This window comes from Delphinapterus leucas, chromosome 15, assembly GCF_059928025.1.
Source record: "Delphinapterus leucas isolate spDelLeu-1000000601 "Yukka" chromosome 15, BTC_Dleu_Yukka2, whole genome shotgun sequence".
In the NCBI taxonomy this organism is placed as follows: Eukaryota; Metazoa; Chordata; class Mammalia; order Artiodactyla; family Monodontidae; genus Delphinapterus; species Delphinapterus leucas.
Window position 1 is genome coordinate 87,398,946 of NC_143143.1, and position 19,686 is coordinate 87,418,631.

Genomic DNA, 19,686 nt, shown 5'->3' on the forward strand with positions numbered 1-19,686 from the left:
GGTTTTACGACGAAGACAGGTCACACACTCCCTCCGAGAGGTCCAGGCCCCGCCCTCCGGCCACACCCGACTCCTCGTCCTTGTCTGACAGGCTCCTTGCGGCTCCACACACGCACCAGGCCCATTGCTGCCCCAGCACCTTTGCACGGGCAGCTCCACCTTCCCAGACATCCCCACGGCTCCCCCTCAGTCTTGGATCAAACGTCTCCTTCGCCATGAGGCCCAACCTGATGGCCTCGGGGAAATGGCAGCGCACACCCCGCTCTGGCACCCCTGCTCCCCGACCATAACTGTTTCCAAGGTGCCCGACACCTTCCAACCATGGTGCCATCAGTAGCTGTGCCGTCTGTTGCCGGGATGTGAGTGCCCTGAAGGCGGGGATCGCGTTTGCTCCCCTGCAGCAGTGTCTGCGCACAGCCGGTGCTCAGTAGTGTTCGTGGGACAATGAGTGGGGCCCAGGAGGCTGTGGCTATCGCTGCCCGATGGCCAGGACTCTGGAGAAGCAGCTGCAGGGGGACAGGCCGGCATCGGTGGCTCTCCCAATGGGGCGGCGGCACCGCACACCCCACCGGCCGGCCAGCCGGCCTGAGTGGAGGCCAGGGTGGAGGCCGGGCTCCTCCAGCGGCACCTCCCTCGAGCCTATGGCCCAACCCAACATGACTTGGAATAAATGATCACGTTCTGAATTAAATACCACAGAATGTAATTACCGTGGCAGCCAGCTGAGAATAAAATGGATTATACACATAACAGTCACCAAACAGCTATCGCATGTGCCTGACTAACGTGCTGACGAAGCTGGGCCGTGCAGGGAAGAGGCGAGGCCTCCAATGTCCCCCTGGCTGTCGTGGAGGCTCCGGCGAGGCTTGACCCTGGGCCAGGACGGGGCCGGTGGAGAGTGGTGACGACGAACTCAACGATTCCCTCCTTCCCTGAGCAGCTGCACGTGGCGTGTGCACACCTGCGAGGCGGGGCTGGTAGCTCAGCATGCATTTAACAGGCCTGGGCGGATCTGTGGGTTCAGTTCTGTTGGTCCTGGGAGTTTGACGTGACCTTTCCGTGCCTCGGTTTCCCCACTTCCGAAACGGGGATGAGACCACGGTATCAGTTTCACTGGGGCCCACGAGGACTCGAGGGCCCAGATTACGGTAAATGCAGTAAAGTGTTTTTAAAATACTTACAATAATCATTATGGTTGCTGCTCAGGCAGGGAAACTGAGGCAGGGAGAGCCGGTCAGCCCGCCTTCTCCCGAGAAACAGAGCCCAGGGGGTGCGCGTAAACACACAAATATGAAGGCATTCCGAGGAGCTGGCTCTCGCCACAGAGGCCGAGAGGGCCCACGTCTGCCGTCTGCAGGCTGGAGGCCCAGAGCCGGTGGTCAAGTTCAGTCTGAGTCCGAAGGCCTGAGGACCAGGGGAGCTGATGCTATGAGTCCCAGTCACACCACGTGGGTGCCCCGTGGCCAGTCGGCTTGACACAGAACATAAATCATCACACACACACGCGCGCCGGGACTCGCTGCCTGTCCTGAGAACTCAGGTATCCCCAGGACATCTGCCCACTGTTCCGGCCTTTCTCGGGCTTCGGGGCCCCACCACCTCCACCAGAACCTTGTGGGAACCTGCTTTTAAAGGCAGAATCCACTGCCCGCACACGCGCTGGTTTAGAATCGCTGGGGAGGGTCTTTGCCCCCAGCATTTGAAGGGCACTGCAGGCAGCGGGGGGCTCGTCATCAAGTTCAGGCCACCCCCCAGCCCCACCCACACAGTCCCCGAGCACGCAGGCAATCCCGGAGGCCGTACTGTCAGCACCCCCGGGAGCCACTCACTTCCCCGAGAGCAGTGCCGAGCCCTCCACGATTAATCACGGCTACCCAGGCCATCACCACGCCTGGAGCCCCTGACTAGGAGCCTAATTAGTCCCACGGCCTCCGTTTCTCACCCCAAAGGCCCCATCGAGGGTCTGGTTTGCACGTAATGACCGTGTCTTCACGACAAGCACCACAGGAACGGCAAGTTCCTCGAGTATTTATCTCCCACCTTCACCAGGAAAGCTCTGAGGGCAGCATGCGTGAGCCACCTGCAGCCCTGCATCGCCGGCCAGGACAGGGCTAGCAGGTGGTCAGAGCACGGGACACGAGGTCAGGTTTCGGGTGACCACCCTCCTGTCTCAGCAAGGATGGGATGGCTGGAGGAGGGATGAGCTGCTGAGGGGTGAGGAGGAAAGGGAGGAGGGAGGGGAAGGGGACATGGGGGCTGGGGGAGGGGTGGGAACGGGGGTGCCGTGCAGGTGGGTGGGGGTGGGGGGGATGGGGTGGGGGCCTCCCCAGCCTGGCTCCCCAGGGATGGTCTACGGGGGCCACTTTGCACTCAACCCTTTCTACTCTCTGTCTGCGTGGCAGGGCAGGAAGTCTCGCTTTGTCTAAAGGAGGAGTGAACTTGGGAAGCTGCCAGGCCCATTGTGGGCCTTACGCATCGCTCGCCTCCAGCTGGAGCTTCACCAAGGCCACGGGGAAAGTCCCATCCACACGCCGACGCCCGGCTTTTCTCTGGAGGGTGAACTGCCTGCTTGCCTTCTCCTTGGGAAGGAAATGCACTGGTTTCCAATATGCCCAGAGACAGAGGCGCAAGATGCAGACAATGACCGTGGAGGAAGCTGGGGTTCTCGTCCCGGGAAACCCCAGGTGCGATGGCTTAAACTGAAGGCTTTACAACGAACTTGTGGATAAGCTGCTGTGTTCTACGGAAGTAACAGAGCTCAAGCTTCGTGAGCAATCCTGGCAGCTTAGCAGGGGGAGGAGGACTCCTTGCAAGGAGGGCTGCTCCAGGCTTCTTCCTCCAGGAAAGCCCCGCCCCCCGTCCCCCCTCCCCCCTCCCCTCCCCTCCCCTGCCCTCCCCTCCCCTGCCCTCCCCTCCCCTGACTCCTTGCAAGGAGGGCTGCTCCAGGCTTCTTCCTCCAGGAAAGCCCCTCCCCCGTCCCCTCCCCTCCCCCTCCCCTCCCCTCCCCTGCCCTCCCCCTCCCCTCCCCCCCCCCCCCCCTCCCCTCCCCTCCCCTCCCCCTCCCCTGCCCTCCCCTCCCCCTCCCCTCCCCTGCCCTCCCCTCCCCCTCCCCCCTCCCCCCTGCCCCTCTCCCCCTCCCCCCTCCCCTGCCCTCCCCCTCCCCCTCCCCCCTGCCCTCCCCTCCCCCTCCCCCCTCCCCCCTGCCCTCCCCTGCCCTCCCCCCTCCCCTCCCCCTCCCCCCTCCCCCCTCCCCCCTCCCCTCCCCCCTCCCCTCCCCCCTCCCCCCTCCCCCTCCCCCTCCCCCCCTCCCCCTCCCCCCTCCCCCCTCCCCCTCTCCCCCTCCCCCTCCCCCCTCCCCCTCCCCCCTCCCCCTCCCCCTCCCCCTCCCCCTCCCCCTCCCCCTCCCCCCTCCCTCCTCCCCCCTCCCCCCTCCCCCTCCCTCCTCCCCCTCCTCCTCCCTCCTCCCCCTCCCCCTCCCTCCTCCCCCTCCTCCCCCTCCCCCTCCCCCCTCCCTCCTCCCCCTCCCCCCTCCCCCCCCCCTCCCCCTCCCCCTCCCCCCCCCCTCCCCCCTCCCCCTCCCCCTCCCCCTCCCTCCTCCCCCTCCCTCCTCCCCCCCTCCTCCCCCTCCCCCTCCTCCCCTCCCCCCTCCCCCTCCTCCCCCTCCTCCCCCTCCTCCCCTCCCCCTCCCCCCCTCCCCTCCCCCTCCCCCCCTCCCCCCCTCCCCTCCCCCTCCCCCCTCCCCCTCCCCCTCCTCCCCCTCCCCCTCCCCCTCCTCCCCCTCCCCCTCCCCCTCCTCCCCCTCCCCCTCCCCCTCCCCCTCTTCCCCCTCCCTCCTCCAAGCCCCTCCTCCAAGCTGCAGTGGTGGGACCAGTCAATGCAGCAGCTGGGCCTTCTCTTTCCGGCCACTTTTTTTTTGCAGTATGCGGGCCTCTCACTGCTGTGGCCTCTCCCGTTGTGGAGCACAGGCTCCGGACGCACAGGCTCAGCGGCCATGGCTCACGGGCCCAGCCGCTCCACAGCATGTGGGATCTTCCCGGACCGGGGCACGAACCCGTGTCCCCTGCATTGGCAGGCGGACTCTCAGCCACTGCGCCACCAGGGAAGCCCTCCCACGGCTATTATTTTAAAGGCAAAGGAGGGACTTCCCTGATGGCACAGTGGTTGAGAATCCTCCTGCCAATGCAGGGGACACGGGTTAAAGCCCTGGTCCGGGAAGATCCCACATGCCGCAGAGCAACTAAGCCCGTGCACCACAACTACTGAGCCTACACACCACAACTACTGAAGCCCGCGCTCCTAGAGCCTGTGCTCCACAATGAGAGAAGCCACCGCAACGAAGAGTAGCCTCCGGGCTTCCCTGGTGGTGCAGTGGTTGGGGGTCCACCTGCCGATGCAGGGGGTGCAGGTTCGTGCCCCGGTCCGGGAGAATCCCACATGCTGCAGAGTGGTTGGGCCCATGAGCCATGGTCACTGGGCAAGAGTAGCCTCCGCCTGCCGCAACTAGAGAAAGCCCGTGTGCAGCAACGAAGACCCAACGCAGGCAAGTATAAATAAATAAATTAAATAAATTGTTTTTAAAAAGGCAAAGGAGATCTGCAGAGAAGGCGACGGCCCCCTCCTGGCCCCCCTAAACCTGGATGACAAAGCCGGGAACCCACTGCCGACAAGGCGGGAAGGAAGCGGACTCCAGCTGCTCGGGAATGTTCAGACTAGGAAGATGCCAGGTGGAGCTTCTGAAATATTTTGAAAGAAGGATTGCTAGGGCCCTAGAACTATGTTTTCTCAAAACCTTGTTTTTCTTAAGTAGCTGGCTGTGTAGGCAAATCAGTCTGAGACAGCGACATGCTGTCACAAAGCTGCTCATTAGCTGTCACGGGAAGGAGCAAATTATCTTCAGTCGGCTCCCATCAGACCGAAGCATCCCAGGAACTAATGTCTTCATTACCCAGCCTTGAAATTTCCAGAGAGGACGGGAATCTATTCATGCTTGGCACCGTCATCATTCTCCAACTGATTACAGAAAAATGAGGGCTTGGGCTTTCTCTCCATGCCATGCTGCCATTTCTCCATCCTCACACATGAAGGATTCGGCAGTCATGAGGATCTGGAACCAGCGAGCGATGTCTGAAGGGCCTGTGGAGGGCTCGGCGTGTCCATTTCTGCTCAAGCACCCACAGTCATGATGCTTGAGTGCAGGAGATGGAAACGCAAGTCAAACCAGCTTGAGAAAAAGCGGGGTGGGCAGGGCAAGCTTCAGGTATGGCAGGATCAAGGGTTAGAGCAACGTCATCAGGGCTCTGGGCCTCTTTCCGTCCCCAGCTCTGCTGGAACCAGCCTAGCAACCAGTGACAGGGGCCTCCCCTTCCCAACAAGCAGGAAGGATTCTGGGCATCCACCTAGTGTCCCTGGGGCAGTGGGAAAGGGGACTCTGATTACCAGGCGTGGGGAGGAGAGGACCGGCCCTCACATAAGGCCATGCAGGGTGGACTCTCAGGAACAGAGACCCCTGGGACCCAGCAGGGGGGCCGGCCTGGGGCGGGGGGCGCTGTGGGTCTGGACAAGCAAAACCAACAGATGTCCCCTCCTGAGTCGGCGCCAGCTGTCACCAGCAAAGCAGTGCCATTTGGCCTGTTGAGGAGACTAACAAAGGAGCAACAGATTTCCCGTCCAGAGGACGAGACTGTTCAACCAAAATGGCATTTGAAGAAAAGATTATAGAAACCAGACTCTGAGATTCAAGGGCTGTGATGGTTGTCGACTGCAAGATTATTCACTTGGAGGCTTCCAGCAGCCTCGACCCTTTTTAAAAGAAAAATAGAATGACATGTCATCTCTCTTAGCCATCAAAACCATGATATATGGGTGTGTGTTTAATATACGATCTACGGCTATGTGTGTGTGTGTGTGTGTGTGTAGGGGGAGGGGAGGGAGGGAGCAGATTCAAGGAGACGGTGCATGTAAAGAACAATGAAGGCAGCAGATCCCAGCTCCAATGACGGCCACGAGGCAGTGTATGTGCACAGGCGAGCACGCGTGTATTTATGGACCCGACAGAGGGTGTGATTTCAGCAGGTTGCGTTGGTTCTGCATGCATAATCTGATTGTATTTTAATTGCTCATTTACACTAGAACACATTTCCCTCAAACATGTTAATGCTCTTTTTTCCCCCCATGATATTTTTAAAAACCAGATTGCAGAGTGGTACTGCCCCGCTGAAAGAGATTTCCGAGGGGAGAACAAGCAGTCCTTCGTGCGCGGGCATTGCGCTCCCCCAGAATTACACACACGGGGGACAGACTGTGTGTCTGCAGAGCCTTCAGCCCTGCCCCAGGAAAGGGCTCTCCCAGGACTGGGCCCCAGAGAAGGTCTGCCCTTGCCCTCGCTGGCTGGGTCGTGCTCCGAGTGCCCACAGGGATGCCCACGGGCAGAGTGACGGTGTATCACTCCTGCCCCTGGAGAAGGGGGGTTCATGCACACCCTGCGTTCACCCACCGAGAGATTGCAGTCCCCCAGCCTATGGTTCTTGGTTACGGCAGCCCTGGACCCTGACGGGGCCCAAAGAGGCACTCCTCAGCCACCCACGATCAGCAGGTCCAGAGGAAGCCCCTCTGAGCCCCCTGGGCCGGGTGCTGGCCAGCTCTGCCCACCACACCCCTCCGCTGGTGGGTATATCTGGGAAGTGTCTGCACTTCGGTCTATCTCAGCCAAGGGGCCCTTCAAGTCTTCCAGCTCTTCAGAGGTTTTGATTCATTTCAACAGAACAGCATCACCCTCGGCATCCTGTTGTCACCCCGATGTCCAGGGTGCCCCTCGCGTGCCCTGAGCAAGGTAGCCTGGCAATCTCTTAAGGGCTGCTGTCTAAGCTCCAGGTCCAGAAGCAGACCCCGTGCAAGCGGGGCACCCCGATCCCACAGGGAACCTGGAGTGTCTTTTACAGCTCAGAGTGTATCCTGTCTCAAGGGCCATGGCACCAGTGGGTCATGGGATGAAATCTGCCCCGGGGAGTGAAAACCCGAGACACTTCCGGCTGGTGCTCTGGGCTTGGGGCACCTCCAGGGGCAGAACTTTGAAGGTCTCAGCCGAGATTCTAAAGTTCTGGCCCTGGTCCCCAAACTGTGAGTTTGTAATGAGACCTGGCAAAGGGGCCTTTGCACATGTGGTTATGGTGGAGAGCTCATCGTGGATTATGGGTGGGCCTGTCCCGTCCTGGATTCTTGAGAGCTGAGAACTTGTCCGGACGCCGAGGGATGGAAGCACGAGAGGTTTGCAAAGTGCTGCGCTGGCTCAGCGTGGAGGCCTCAGGGGCAGGGCAGCCCCGCTGAGAGCCAGCAGGATGGGACCTCCATCTTATAGCCCCAAGGACCAGGGTGAGCCAAAGCGATTCTCTCCAGAGCCCCCGTCAGGGGCCCAGCAGGTGACGCCTGGGCCAGCCCGCTGCACTCCTGACCCGAGAGCCGAGACAGGACAGCAGCCGCCGGGGGCCACGGGGTGTGGTCCCTTCAGGGAGCCCTCACCACAGCTGCCCCTGCCCAGCCTCTGCTGCTGGATCAGATCCCCCTGAGAGGAGACCGGGCCCTGTCCCCTCCACCCCAGACCTCCAGGCCTCCTCGTCCCATAGGTGAATAAATGATGGAGGCATCTGGTGAGTTCACAGATGACCCTCTCAGGTCACTTTGGGGGCAAGTGGCCAAGTCTAACCAGCTGGAGGGCACAAAGGGCTCATTGTTCCAAAATGCCTGCAGGAACAGCCGGGGCTGGTCCAGGGCCTCAAACCACGTCCTCGGGAGCTGCAGGCTCCACTTCACTCCAGAAATGGTGTGAGGGAGGCTGGGTTCCCAGGGAGGCAGGAGTCCAGCACCAGTCAGTGGTGCTGGCATCTCTCCCGTAGCTTCTGTCTTGCGGTCCCGCCACCGTGAGCACTGGGCCAGGCAGTGGAAGCCAGAGGAGGACCCAGGCCTGACAGGAGGGGCGCCCCCTCTCCGCACACCTGCTGGCCAGAACTTATTCCCATGACACACCCACCTGCAGGGTGAAGGGGAGAAGGGATGCTTGGCCCCGCCCCGCCTCGTCATCCCTCACGAGAGTCCCAAACTTGCCATGGGGACTGCACCCCGGAGTGGCAGCCTGCTGCAGGCGCCTCTGCGGGATCCCCTCCTCCCTCCAGGGCTCCCGTCATGGAGCAGGGGCCGCCCCCGGCAAGCGGGTCACCTGGTCTCAGCCCTTATGGCATACACTCGTTTCCAAGGGTGGCCCTTGAATGGGCCATCGAAGCTCCACAGCAGGAATGACTAAGGGTGCATGGCTCAGGTTTTATTTCGGAACTTATATGAAGCCATTAGGAAATGGGAAACATGATTTTCTATTTAAATATTTCTAGGCAACTAGAACTCCTGATTATAGACAAAGGGCACAGGCTTCGGATCTCTGGAGGATGAGCTGGAAGCACCAGAGTCGTGTTTATGCAAATGCCATCCCCCCTCCAGGAGAAGAGAACGTCAAAGGCAGAGGAGAGGGATGCTGACACACAGCTGCCCCTCCCGCCTCAACCAGAGGCACCGCCTGGCAAAACCCCCGGAGGAAAGCCAGGGGCACCAGAGTGTGCGGCGGGGTCCCAGCAGCTGCCAGGAGACTCGCATTAGCTGAATGTGACTCTTTCAGCTTGAGTCTCAAGTGTGTTCACAAGCACCTCTGGGAAATTTAACCAGAAATTGGTAAATTTATAAGAGGCATAAACTCTCAGCTTCCCCTGGTGAGAGCTGACAAAATACTGCTTTTCTTTGCAAATTGAACAGATGGAATTGTTGGTCCTTCTGCATTGGATGTGCTGTCGTCTTTTGCCCAAGAGCAAATCTCTAAAAGAAAATGCCTTTCCTGGGCCAGTAATTAGGGACCCTCCTTGCAGCCTGACCTAGGTGTGGAGGGGGAGGGGAATGAGGGGGGAAGGTGGTGGCCTCACGTGGGCAGGATTATTCCATCAGTTTCAAACCTGGTCCCCGGAAGTCAGGGTGCAACTTCAAAGAAAATTCTCAAAAGCATCTTTTGTGTTGATCAGCCTGAAATGAATGCCACGGCAAAGCCTTCCCAACAGCAATTTTTAGGAAACTGGGCTGCATCAAACCATGTTTTGGAGATCGGATTTTCTCTTTTTCCTTAGAAGATGATCTAACATACACTGTTTCCTCCAAAACATCATCTTTCCTGACACATCTCTCTGCTGAAGTCTTCCATGCCCCAGGCGGGGTCCACGGTTGCCAGGCCCCACCGAGCCCTTCTCTGCCGGGAGTACCAGTGGCCGGCGCTCTTACAAGTGCTTCTGCTCCATAAATCCGGAAAAGTGCACCGCGAGTGCTTTAGATTACTTAGGAGAAGGGGCTGTGCTTTGGCGGGAGGGTGAAACGACAATTGTGACGGTGAGGTCCCCATGGCCTGACTTCTGCCCCGCCGCCCCCCCCCCCCCGGGCCATCTCCCTGCCTGCTTCAGAGGGTGGCGCCCCAGAGGGACCAGCCCTGACCTGCAGCCTGGAACACAGCCTTCCTCACGCATCCTCCACCCCGCTGAAAAAGAGGGAAGGGGGCAGGGCACAACCTTTAAAAGAATGGCATAGCCCGAGGACACGACATAAACTAATTAGAACCAAATAGGTCCAAGGTGATGGAGGAGTCCGCCTCCACTAGACCTTAAGCCTTAGCATACGTTCTTTGTAACAAGTCAGCTAAATGACACACCTGCAGGCGTCTTGACAGTTCCAAGGCTGACCATAGGGGTCAAAAAGTAGGTGGTGGTCCCATTCCTGGAAATCCCTGCCCCTTCCCCAAATTAGCTGGAATATTCCTCCCACTCATTAGCCTATGAAATTACCCACCCCTATAAAAACTGACAACCCCAGATCCTGGTGATTTTCTCACCTTCTGAGATGGCCCACACTCTCTCTGTGGAGTGTGTTTCTCTCTAAATAAATCTGCTTCTTACCTATCACTGTGTCTCTCACTGAATTCTTTCTGCAATGAGACATCAAGAACCTGAGCTTCACTAAGTCTTGAAACCAGGTGTGTGATCTCAGTTAAAAGACCATGGAGGGGCTTCCCTGGTGGCGCGGTGGTTGAGAGTCCGCCTGCCGATGCAGGGGACACGGGTTCGTGCCCCGGTCCGGGAGGATCCCACATGCCGCGGAGCGGCTGGGCCCGTGAACCATGGCCGCTGAGCCTGCGCGTCCGGAGCCTGTGCTCTGCAATGGAAGAGGCCACAGCAGTGAGAGGCCCACGTACCACAAAAAAAAAAAAAAGACCATGGGGGATAGGCAGGGTGGGAGGGAGGGAGACGCAAGAGGGAAGAGATATGGGGACATATGTGTATGCATAACTGATTCACTTTGTTATAAAGCAGAAACTAACACACCATTGTAAAGCAATTATACTCCAATAAAGATGTTAAAAAAAAAAAATGACCGTGGGTTTTGGCCGGGTTCGAGTCCCCACATGGGGGTTCAAGTCCCAGTCTGAGGTACACGGCCTCACTACCACTCGTGGGAATGAACCCCCACGCCCACACTCGCTGGGGGGTCCCAGGAGCTGAGCCCCTCCTCTTCCCCGTCCAGCCTCTCCAGCTGCGGACAGGGTGAGCCCACCGGCGATAAAGCCAGAGTTTATAGAGCAGTGACCTCCACGTGGTGTGTAGCTGTGCACCCATCACATGGTGCTCGTAGCAACCTAGTGACTTGGGGTCTACTGAGGCTTGGTCAGTTTATTTACCAAGGTCAGGGCAGGTGGACCCAGGACTCCCAGCCACCTCCTAGGCAGCCGGACACCCAGGCAGCAGGACGCGCTCCCCGCAGCCACACCCTCCCCCTCTTCTTGCTCTTCCTTGCTAGCGCAGCTCGCTTTTCCAGAAAGCTGGCCAAGGGCCAAGGCGCGAGCAGGGAGCCAGAGGGACGAGGACGTGAGAACCGAGGCTGGAAGGACGTCCACGCCCCGCCCCCCACTGCCCGCTAACACTTACACACGTGTTGCTCTATTTTTAAAACCCTCCTTGGAACGCTGTGCATTCTGACATGTGCAATCCCATGCCGTGGGTGGGAAATCAACAGCTAAACTCTACAAATTACACATATTACAAATCCTTAGTGTCTCTAAGTAAACGTACACTACTCCCCACCCACCTGTAGCCTCATGGGAAATCTAGCAATAATATTCATGACAATAAAATGTGTGTTCGCCACTAAGTCACTGAGCTTGCGGTCCTTTGTTATGCAACAGGAGGTAAACAGATAACTGACACAGGTATTGCTGCGAACTTGTTTTTTTTTAATTTAGGAAGAAGCCTTCTTGTTAACAAGAGTCGCCCAGCGGTGGAGTGGGAACCAGAGGAAAGAGAGGGACATTGCCTTAAGGACACACTTCTGAGGGGGAGGGGCCCCTTGACACTGGGACTCCAAGGACTAAATTCTTGTAGCCAGGGAAGCAAAGCCCTCATCTCGCTGTCCATTGTCTTACCCTTTACACTAGCTCAGCAAAAGTCCATTGAGCCCCCAGTGTATACAGTAGCCTCACAGGGGCCTGGGAGAAGTTAGCAAACCAAACAAACCGGGACCCCCGCCATGGCGGGGGGGGGGGGTCTTCCTAAACAGACTGTTGAGCCCAGGGCAGCCAAGACCCCACCCTGCCTACAGCATGCCGGGAACCCAGGAATCTAGAGCCACTCAGGTGCCTGCTGCCCCCTCAGGTGACATGCCTGCTTCTCCAAGAAACACAGGCCCCTCATTTACGGATCTTAGCCCTTGCCGACACGCAGCGTTTGGAGTGGCAGGGGCAGGGCAGCAGGGCCCCAGGTTCTCCCGCGCAGGGCTCAGGGGGTCAAGGGTGTGATCCGGTCACTGAAGGACACAGCGGACTGGCCCCGCCCTCCCCGAGCACCCCACCGAAGATTTCTCTGAAGGGTCTCAGCAGTTCAAGAAGCTCTCATGCCTGGGGAAATCGCAGGCGAAAGGGAAAACAGCTTGAAGTCGAAGGTTCCGGCTGCCGGGCCGTCCGGGCCGTCCGGGCTCCCCGGTTCACAGGAGAAGGATTCAAAGTGGCCGGGGACCCCAGACAAGGGCCTGCCGCCCACACGGTACAGCAAAGCCTTCCAGGTGACATTTCCTGTGTGGTTTCAAGCAAAGGCCTTGTCATAATATTTGTGCTACGTTGCCTTTTATGACTTTTTAAGCTCCTAGGCTGGCTGGAAAAGAAAGCTTTGAAAAGAAGTCAGCTTAGCGGAAAGGTCAGGGGTGTGAAAACCAAACATGAGCTTCAGCAGCCCAGCCAGAGCGCGACAGCCCAGCCAGAGCGCGACAGCCCAGCCAGAGCGCGCTTCCATTGCAGGCGTCCTGAGCGGCGACAGCTACTGCCTGGCAAAGGACAGGTCCCAGCGGCCACGGGCTGCTGCCTTCCCCTTCGGGGGCTCCCGAGAGAGGCAACGGATGGCACCGTCCATGGTGAGACCCTGGCGTTCCCCTGGGTGCAGGGATGAGCCTCCATGGGCCCGACACAGTCTGGCACATCACTCCTGTGACAAGGACACTCAGCTCCCAATCCCAGGACCTGCTCGCTGAACTGGTGGCCTGTCTTCCAGAGAGCAAACCTGGGCTAATTTGGTGGATTGAAAGCAACTCTTGTTGCCCTGGGCACGTCGCTCTCACCCTCCGAAGTCCCCACACGATCCGCACAAGAGCGTTCACTCCACAGGTGTCCACTGAGCGCCTGCTGTTTGCAGGGCTGACGGCATCGAGAACAGCTGGGCCCCCAGGAGCATCCATTCACCTGTGTGCCCATTTCACAGACGACTAAATCGAGGCACAGAGAAGCTAAAACACTTGCCCAAATATTGAGAAGCAGGTTGAAACCACTTCTGTCGCCTCAGAGCTCACTGTGCTGCCCCCAGCAAAGGGACGTTTGTGTTTCCTGTGCAGGCTACATTTTTAAGCACGTATTTTATGTGCTAAGACTCCGTGGTGAGAACATCAGGGCTTAGTGGAGCAGGCAAGCCCAGAGCCAGTTGGGAACAGAAAAGTAAGTACTGAGCCTGAACTTCTCCCTTGGCCGTGCCTGGGGTCTGGGCAGGGCTCCCTGGCCTCGCCCCCTTTCCTCAGCACCTCTCTCCCCTCCACCCACTGCAGTCTCTGATTCCCAGCCCACCAGGTGCAGCCAGCCAGGTCCACGGCTGGGCCCTGAGCGTGACATCTGATGACCACGTCTAGGTGGTGATGACAGTCCTGGACCGTACCCCCTGCACCCACAGTGGCACAAGGCCACCCAGAGGGTGCCAGGAGCAGGAGCCCAGCCCGCTCGGGGGACCAGTGCTGCTTTGTTCTCTGCTTTCTGCTCCCCATTCAGCTCCCCCCACCCGCCACTTAAGTGTGCCAGAGCTCCCCTGGGCACCGAGCTCCTGGCGCCCCGTGGGCACCCCAGGAAGGAGGGGCAGCCCAGCCATCCCAGCAGGAAGCCTCCTCCTTGGGACCCCCACCCTCTCACCTCCTCTCCCCCGCCTAGCGAGCTGGAGACGACCCGGGGGCAGTTCCCTTGGGGAGGTGGGGCATAAGAAGCTGGGAAGACCTGGGCCCGGAGGCCGAGCTGCCTGAGGAGGGTGCCTGGAAAGAGCCGACACTCCCTGAGCACCCCGCGGGAATCCCAGGTCCCTGGGGCGCTCCCCCCAGCCCGGATGGGCCCTGCGAGGGCGCGGGGGCGACCAGCCAGCCCTGCCCCCTTGCGGGGCGGAGACAGTGGCTGGGGCCGCCTCCTCTCCCCTCCAGCGCCCCCCACGGCTGGGCGCGCCAGTTGCCGCCGGCTCAGGGGAGGCGCGGAGCCCGGGAGGGTGCTGGCGCGGCAGGAGGTGCGCGGAGCGGGGTGCGCGGAGAGCGCGAGCGAGGAGAGAGCGCTCCGGACAGCCAGGCGTGCGCTCCGCTCGGCGCCACAGGCTCGCCCCGCGCAGCCCGAGCCCCAGCCAGCCAGGCGCTCTCAGCTGGAGCCGGCGCTGCCGCCCCGGGGCCCGAGGAACCGTGGGCTCTGGTATTCGGAGGAAGCCGGGAAAGCGCGCAGCGCCCGGTGAGTGCAAGCCCCGAGCGCTCTAGGCTGGCACGGACCAGGGGTCGGCGCTTCCCTGCTGGACGGCGCGCCCCCTCCGCCTTTCACGCCCACCCCTCGGGCTCCCTCTGCTCTGTCCCTGCCTGAGACGCGCCCACCCCGCCCGGCGCGCGGGACATGCACCTCAACAGCTCGGCGCCCGGCCCACGGGTCTCCCAGGCTGGAGACCCCTTCTTGCTACCGCCATCGGGGCTGGAGGCGGCGCTCCTGGCCCCGGGCTTCGGCAACGGCTCCGGCAACCTGTCAGAGACCGTCCCAGCGGCGCCCAGCAGCGACCTGGACGTGAACACTGACATTTACTCCAAGGTGCTGGTGACCATCGTGTACCTGGCGCTCTTTGTGGTGGGCACGGTGGGCAACTCTGTGACGGCGTTCACGCTGGCGCGCAAGAAGTCCCTGCAGAACCTGCAGAGCACGGTGCACTACCACCTGGGCAGCCTGGCGCTGTCTGACCTGCTCATCCTCCTGCTGGCCATGCCCGTGGAGCTGTACAACTTCATCTGGGTGCACCACCCCTGGGCCTTCGGCGATGCTGTGTGCCGCGGCTACTACTTCCTGCGCGACGCCTGCACCTATGCCACGGCCCTCAACGTGGCCAGCCTGAGTGTGGAACGCTACCTGGCCATCTGCCACCCCTTCAAAGCCAAGACCCTCATGTCCCGCAGCCGCACCAAGAAGTTCATCAGTGCTATCTGGCTGGCCTCTGGCCTGCTGGCCGTGCCCATGCTCTTCACCATGGGCCAGCAGAACCGCAGCGCCGACGGCCAGCACCCCGGTGGCCTGGTGTGCACGCCCATCGTGGGCACCGCCAAGGTCAAGATCGTCATCCAGGTGAGCAGCCTCTTCAGGGGAGCAGGAGTCGGAGGGCACCAGGCCAGGGTCTCCCCTGGGGGCAAGGGTCCAAGGCACACCCTCAGGGAAGCCACAGCATGTCTCTTTCCCTCACCCCAACAGTAATTTCTGGTCTGTGTACCCTCTGGGTACAGGAAGTTGGAGAAGTGTCCCAAAGGAAGTTTACTCCTGGGAAGCTGGGAAGGGGTGGGGGGTGCGGCAGGAGGGGTGGGGCTTGAGAGCAGCCTGACCCCCACTTCTTCCCACCTTTCGCTCCAGGGCTGCCAGGTCTCAGCCCCCCTTATCTCATCCCCTCCTTCCATCAAAGGGGGCTGGAACCCTAGATCAGTGACCTCTCTAGGGGAGGGGCGTCCGTGGATGGGCCTCAAATGTCTCCATATTCCCTGAGATGTAGGGTAAACGTGTGTGTGCTGGTGCCGGCCTCTTTCGGGAGAGAGTCCCTTCCATCAGCTTCTCAAAAGGCCCTGTGGTCCGTCTCCTCTGTAGCAGAACCGCCCCCGCCAGGACTGCTACCCCTGTGCCTCCTGGCCTGATGCTGTCTTGGGCCAGTTCCTTAATTTAGCCTCAGTTTTCCCATCTGTGAAATGGGGCAATCACAGCCCCCACCTCTGAAGGTGGAAATTCAAGGGAGAAGGTGTGGGAAGTGCTTGTTTGGCTCCTGGCGTGTAGAAGCTCTCGGAAGCACTCTTACAGGTGGTGGTGGTGTCGACGCTGTTTCTATTGGAAAATCCTAAGGTACTAGGTGTGGTGGCAGGCGGGGGGCCCACGTAAGGTGGGTAACACTGGAGCCGGGTGACCAATGGTCCTCTGAGGGTCTGGGCGAAGTGCGCGGGAACCCAGGGGCCAGCCCTCCCCGGGGAATTGGCTTGGACGAGGCGGCCTGGCCAGGAAGGGGTATTCCGACCCTGGGGAGAGGCTTCTCAGGCAGGGACATTCCAGGCAGGGCCCTGAAATGGAAGGAGGAGGGCGTCCATGGGAGCAAGTCCTGGCAGAGACACCGCTTTCAACGGCATCGTGGCCTGAGAATGTGGGTAGCCATGAAGGCGGGTGGGGGGGCGTCCTCCATCTCAGGGTGGGATGGGAAAGGAGGAGCTGGGCTGAGTGGAGGTGGGGTGGGCGCTCTGGGCTGTCCCGTCTGGCTGTCGTTTCACGCCTGAGCCATCCGCAGCTTCCCAGCAGAATTGATGTTGTTGCCTCTGAGTATGACGGGTGTGGCAGGGTAGGAGAGCTGGCGTGCTGGGGGGCAAGAGATGCCGTCTGCATGTCCATCCCTGGGCTGCGGCTGACCCTCCACAAGCCACCACCAAGATGGAGCCGGTGGGCAGAATTAAGCTTCGGGTCCCCCGTCGCCTGTGCGGAAGACGTGTGGCTCCGGGTGTCCCTGCATGGAGCGGCCCCGGAAGCCACGTGTGGCGGGGGGATGAGTCAGAGGCTGCTGCCTCTCTACTGATGCCTCTCCTGTGCCAGAAACAGTGGCAAGCAGGGCGTATACAGTGAACAGTGGGAATGACCTTCCGGCTTCCTTTGAGGTCTCGATGGGCTGTGCCCAGGGTTGGGGGGTTGGGGGACAGCAGCCATGACACCTGCCTATGGACGTGTCAGGCTCAGGTCAGCAGCTCGGGGTCAGCAGTGCCCACTGCCCTCCAAGGGGATGCTCCCTTCAGACCCCTGCCCGCTCTGGCCCCTGTGGCTCAGCCAGGAGCAGCCGGCATTCGGATCATCCAGAAAAAACAACAGCAGCAGAGGGAGCACGGCCTCCCCCTAAAGCACCCTCACTCTCTCTTGGTCATGGAACCAGACACCTCAGTGACATGGCCTCGCCTCCCAAAGGGCCACTCCCAGGAATCCTTTTGGTCAGAGGCTGTGATGCTGATGTGGGCCGGGGCATGTCCTGCTCATTCGTCCACTAGACAGGTGTCTGTTGAGCACGCGCTGCGGAAGGACCGCTCTTGTGCCCACAGCTGTAGCACTGCCGAGAGTTTACTCAATACTTGCTGGCCTCCTGGCGCCCTCAGAGATCAGAGTTTCCTTTTTTTTTTAAAGGCCTTGGCCATGTGCTTGGGAGAGACTGACGGGCCCGTTGTAAAGGTGCCCTTCCCTCTGATGCTGACGGCTCCCGCGAGGCTCTTTGGGCTCCTGCACGCGGGCTGCTTCCTGTACCTGAAAGAACATTCCTCACGGGGGAGCTCAGCCCTGGCGCTGCTCCCCGCTGCGTCTCTTCTGCACCGCCATCCGCCATCCCGGGAGAGGTTTCCCCGGGGGATTTTACGTTCCCCACACGGGCTTCTGGGCCACCTGGCAGATCTGGGCCAACGTCCACAGTTTTTAAACCGTGACATCTGTCCAAAGAGGGGCTGGGTGCCTGCCTCCGTGCATCTGCCTCTCATGGACCACGTTTGGACGTGTGGCGATGTTGGCCAATCAAATGACCCTACTTTCCAAAACGGGGGCCCCTCCCAGCCCAACTGTATCCCACAAGGCCTGTCAGCCCTCCACACCTGTGAGCTTCCGTCCTGGACACTTGCAAACAGAAGTCGTGTTTAGAAACGAGGTGGTTCAGTGATTAGATTTCTGAGCCGCTTGGAATTGTCATTGCTGGCCACAGCTGGGCGTTTTCTGGGCGTGTAGCCGGGGGCTGGGGGTGGACGGGGGCAAGAGGAGCTTACGGCGAGGACAGGGCCTTGCAGGCCAGCGAAGGCCCCAGACCCTGGGCCTCAGGTCAATGGGGGAGTCTGGGAGGAGGAGGCCTCAGGGCCTGCCACGTTGCCCGAGGACGGTCCGGCCCCTCCCTGGACCCCAGAGGGAACTGGATTCAATCCTGCTAAACAGGCTGCTGGGCCCAGGGCCGACTTCTGGAGTGGAAGACAGCACGTGCCAGGGATTGTGGGGTCTCCCTGTTGGGAAGCGCTGTCCCTGCTCACTCAGGCATCTCCCAGGGCAGGCAGTGGTCCCCACACAGGTGGGCTGACCCTGGTCGTGTCTGGTCCACTGCGTTTCAGGCCTGGCCTCGTGCTCTGACCTCAGCGTGATGAGGTCCTGCCATCACAGGCTCTGTGTCGCAGCTGCGGGTCCGGTGGGGCCCGTGTCCATCCATCCTGTGAGAGTGTACTGGGCACTGACCGGGCAGCTGGCCGGGAGGGCAGCGACCCGAGGAGGCCTTAGTGGCAGAGGCCTGGGGGCTGAGCGTGTGCTCGACTGTGGTCGCTCACGCCCTCCTGTCCCCGTCACTGGCTGTCTCCAGAGCTCAGTTACTAGAAGGGGATCCTTTCCCTCCAAAGTACAGAGTCATCTGTGCCTCTGGGGGGGGGGGCAGGATCTGGCGGGCCACACCTGCAGTGGGTGGGCACGTGAGCTCAGAGTCCAGACCTTGGGCCACAGCCAGAGACGCCCCAGGAATAGGGTCACCTCCAGCCGTCGATGCTGATGGGCACCTGCAGGCAGAGCGCCCAGCGCCCTGGTCCAGAATTTATGCTTAATACTGCCCAGTGGAGCTTAGAGCCCCGTAGTGGTTAGTGCCCAGTGGTGGTTAGCGCCCAGTGGTGATGAGTGCCCAGTGGTGGCCTCGTGCAGTCACCAGCAAGTGTTCTTGGGGCAGCGTTATCCCCCCCGCTGCATAAATCCGGTCCTCGTGAGGCTCAGCCGAGGGGTAGATGTCCTCCTCCTGGGAGCACAATGCTCTGTGAGGGCCGACAGAGGACCCCCAGGAGGCTCCCAGGTCACAGCGGCCCCTTTGCACGTGGCCGCACCCCGGGAAGGGTGAATTAGTGACCACAGGGCATCTGCACCCCCACCCAGCGAGGCCGCCCTAAGGCAGCCTCTCCTGGCATCACCGGCAGGAGCCCACCAGGCCTGCGTCGGCGCGGCTGAGCTCTCGGTCGTCACTTCGTGGTTGCCGTCTTCCAGGCCCCGTGGCCCCAACAGCAGCTGCGCGGGGTGGGGCGGGGGGGCCCGGGAGCGCGGCCTCCCCATCTGCCTCCACGTTCAGTGCCGCCGGCAGCAGCGCTCCTCGCTGGTCTCGGGCCCGGCTGCAGCAGGGGGCTGGCCCTGGGCGGGGCTCGTGCAGGGGCGGCTCGTGTCTGTGGGCGCATGGACCCGGCGGTGTCCTGAGCGCCAAGGCCATTAAAGTCTGACGTGATTCCGCGGAGGCAGAGGCAGCCGAGACCCGTCTCCACAAAGTGGAAGAAAATTGGTTCCAGTAAAATCAGGGCATCGATCATTTTCTCTGTTTCTGTCCTGTGCCACCAGCTGCGCCCGGTGCCCTCCTCCCCCATCCATCCACCTGTTGGCGCCCCATTCGTGGATCCGCTGCTGCTTCCCCTGTAGCCGACTCGGCCTCTGACGCTGCTACTCATGGCTGAAGTTTGGCGAGTCACAGGCCCCCGAGAGTCACGTTATATTGGGGAAACGGGCAGACGCCAGAGTGAGCGCCCCCAAGACGGGGGCCATCGTGGGCCTCCTGCTGTATATGCACTGAGGACACGGCACCCCTGCCCAGAAAGCGGACCCTCCACGTATCCCTTTGTCGCCGAAATTGAGGGATGTTCTAGAAGCAGCTGCCCTGTGCTCACAAGGTGCCCAGATCATGAAAGCCCAAGACAGGCCAAGGGGCTATTCTATATTAAAGGGGATTAAAGACACAGCCCCTGAGCACAAGGCATGGTTTCCCATCAGACCCTGGTCCAGAAAGGATGTTGCTGAGACAGTGGCTGGATGAGGTC

The 19,686-nt window shown here is 60.7% G+C and overlaps 1 protein-coding gene across 1 annotated transcript; it reads left to right on the forward strand.

Moving 5' to 3' along the window:
* Positions 1-14,233: 14,233 nt before the first annotated feature.
* Positions 14,234-16,418, forward strand: NTSR1 (neurotensin receptor 1). Its single transcript, XM_089895446.1, has 2 exons — positions 14,234-14,947; positions 16,137-16,418. The coding sequence occupies exons 1-2, from the start codon at positions 14,234-14,236 to the stop codon at positions 16,416-16,418; spliced, it is 996 nt and encodes a 331-aa protein (XP_089751572.1).
* Positions 16,419-19,686: the final 3,268 nt, after the last annotated feature.

What these genes read in the sequence shown, in the direction of transcription:
- NTSR1 (XM_089895446.1), top strand. Translation starts at nt 14,234, where the DNA reads ATGCACCTCAACAGCTCGGCGCCCGGCCCACGGGTCTCCCAGGCTGGA. An exon ending in AGGTCAAGATCGTCATCCAG is followed by an intron (nt 14,948 to 16,136) that starts GTGAGCAGCCTC and finishes AGCCATCCGCAG; the next exon opens with CTTCCCAGCAGAATTGATGT.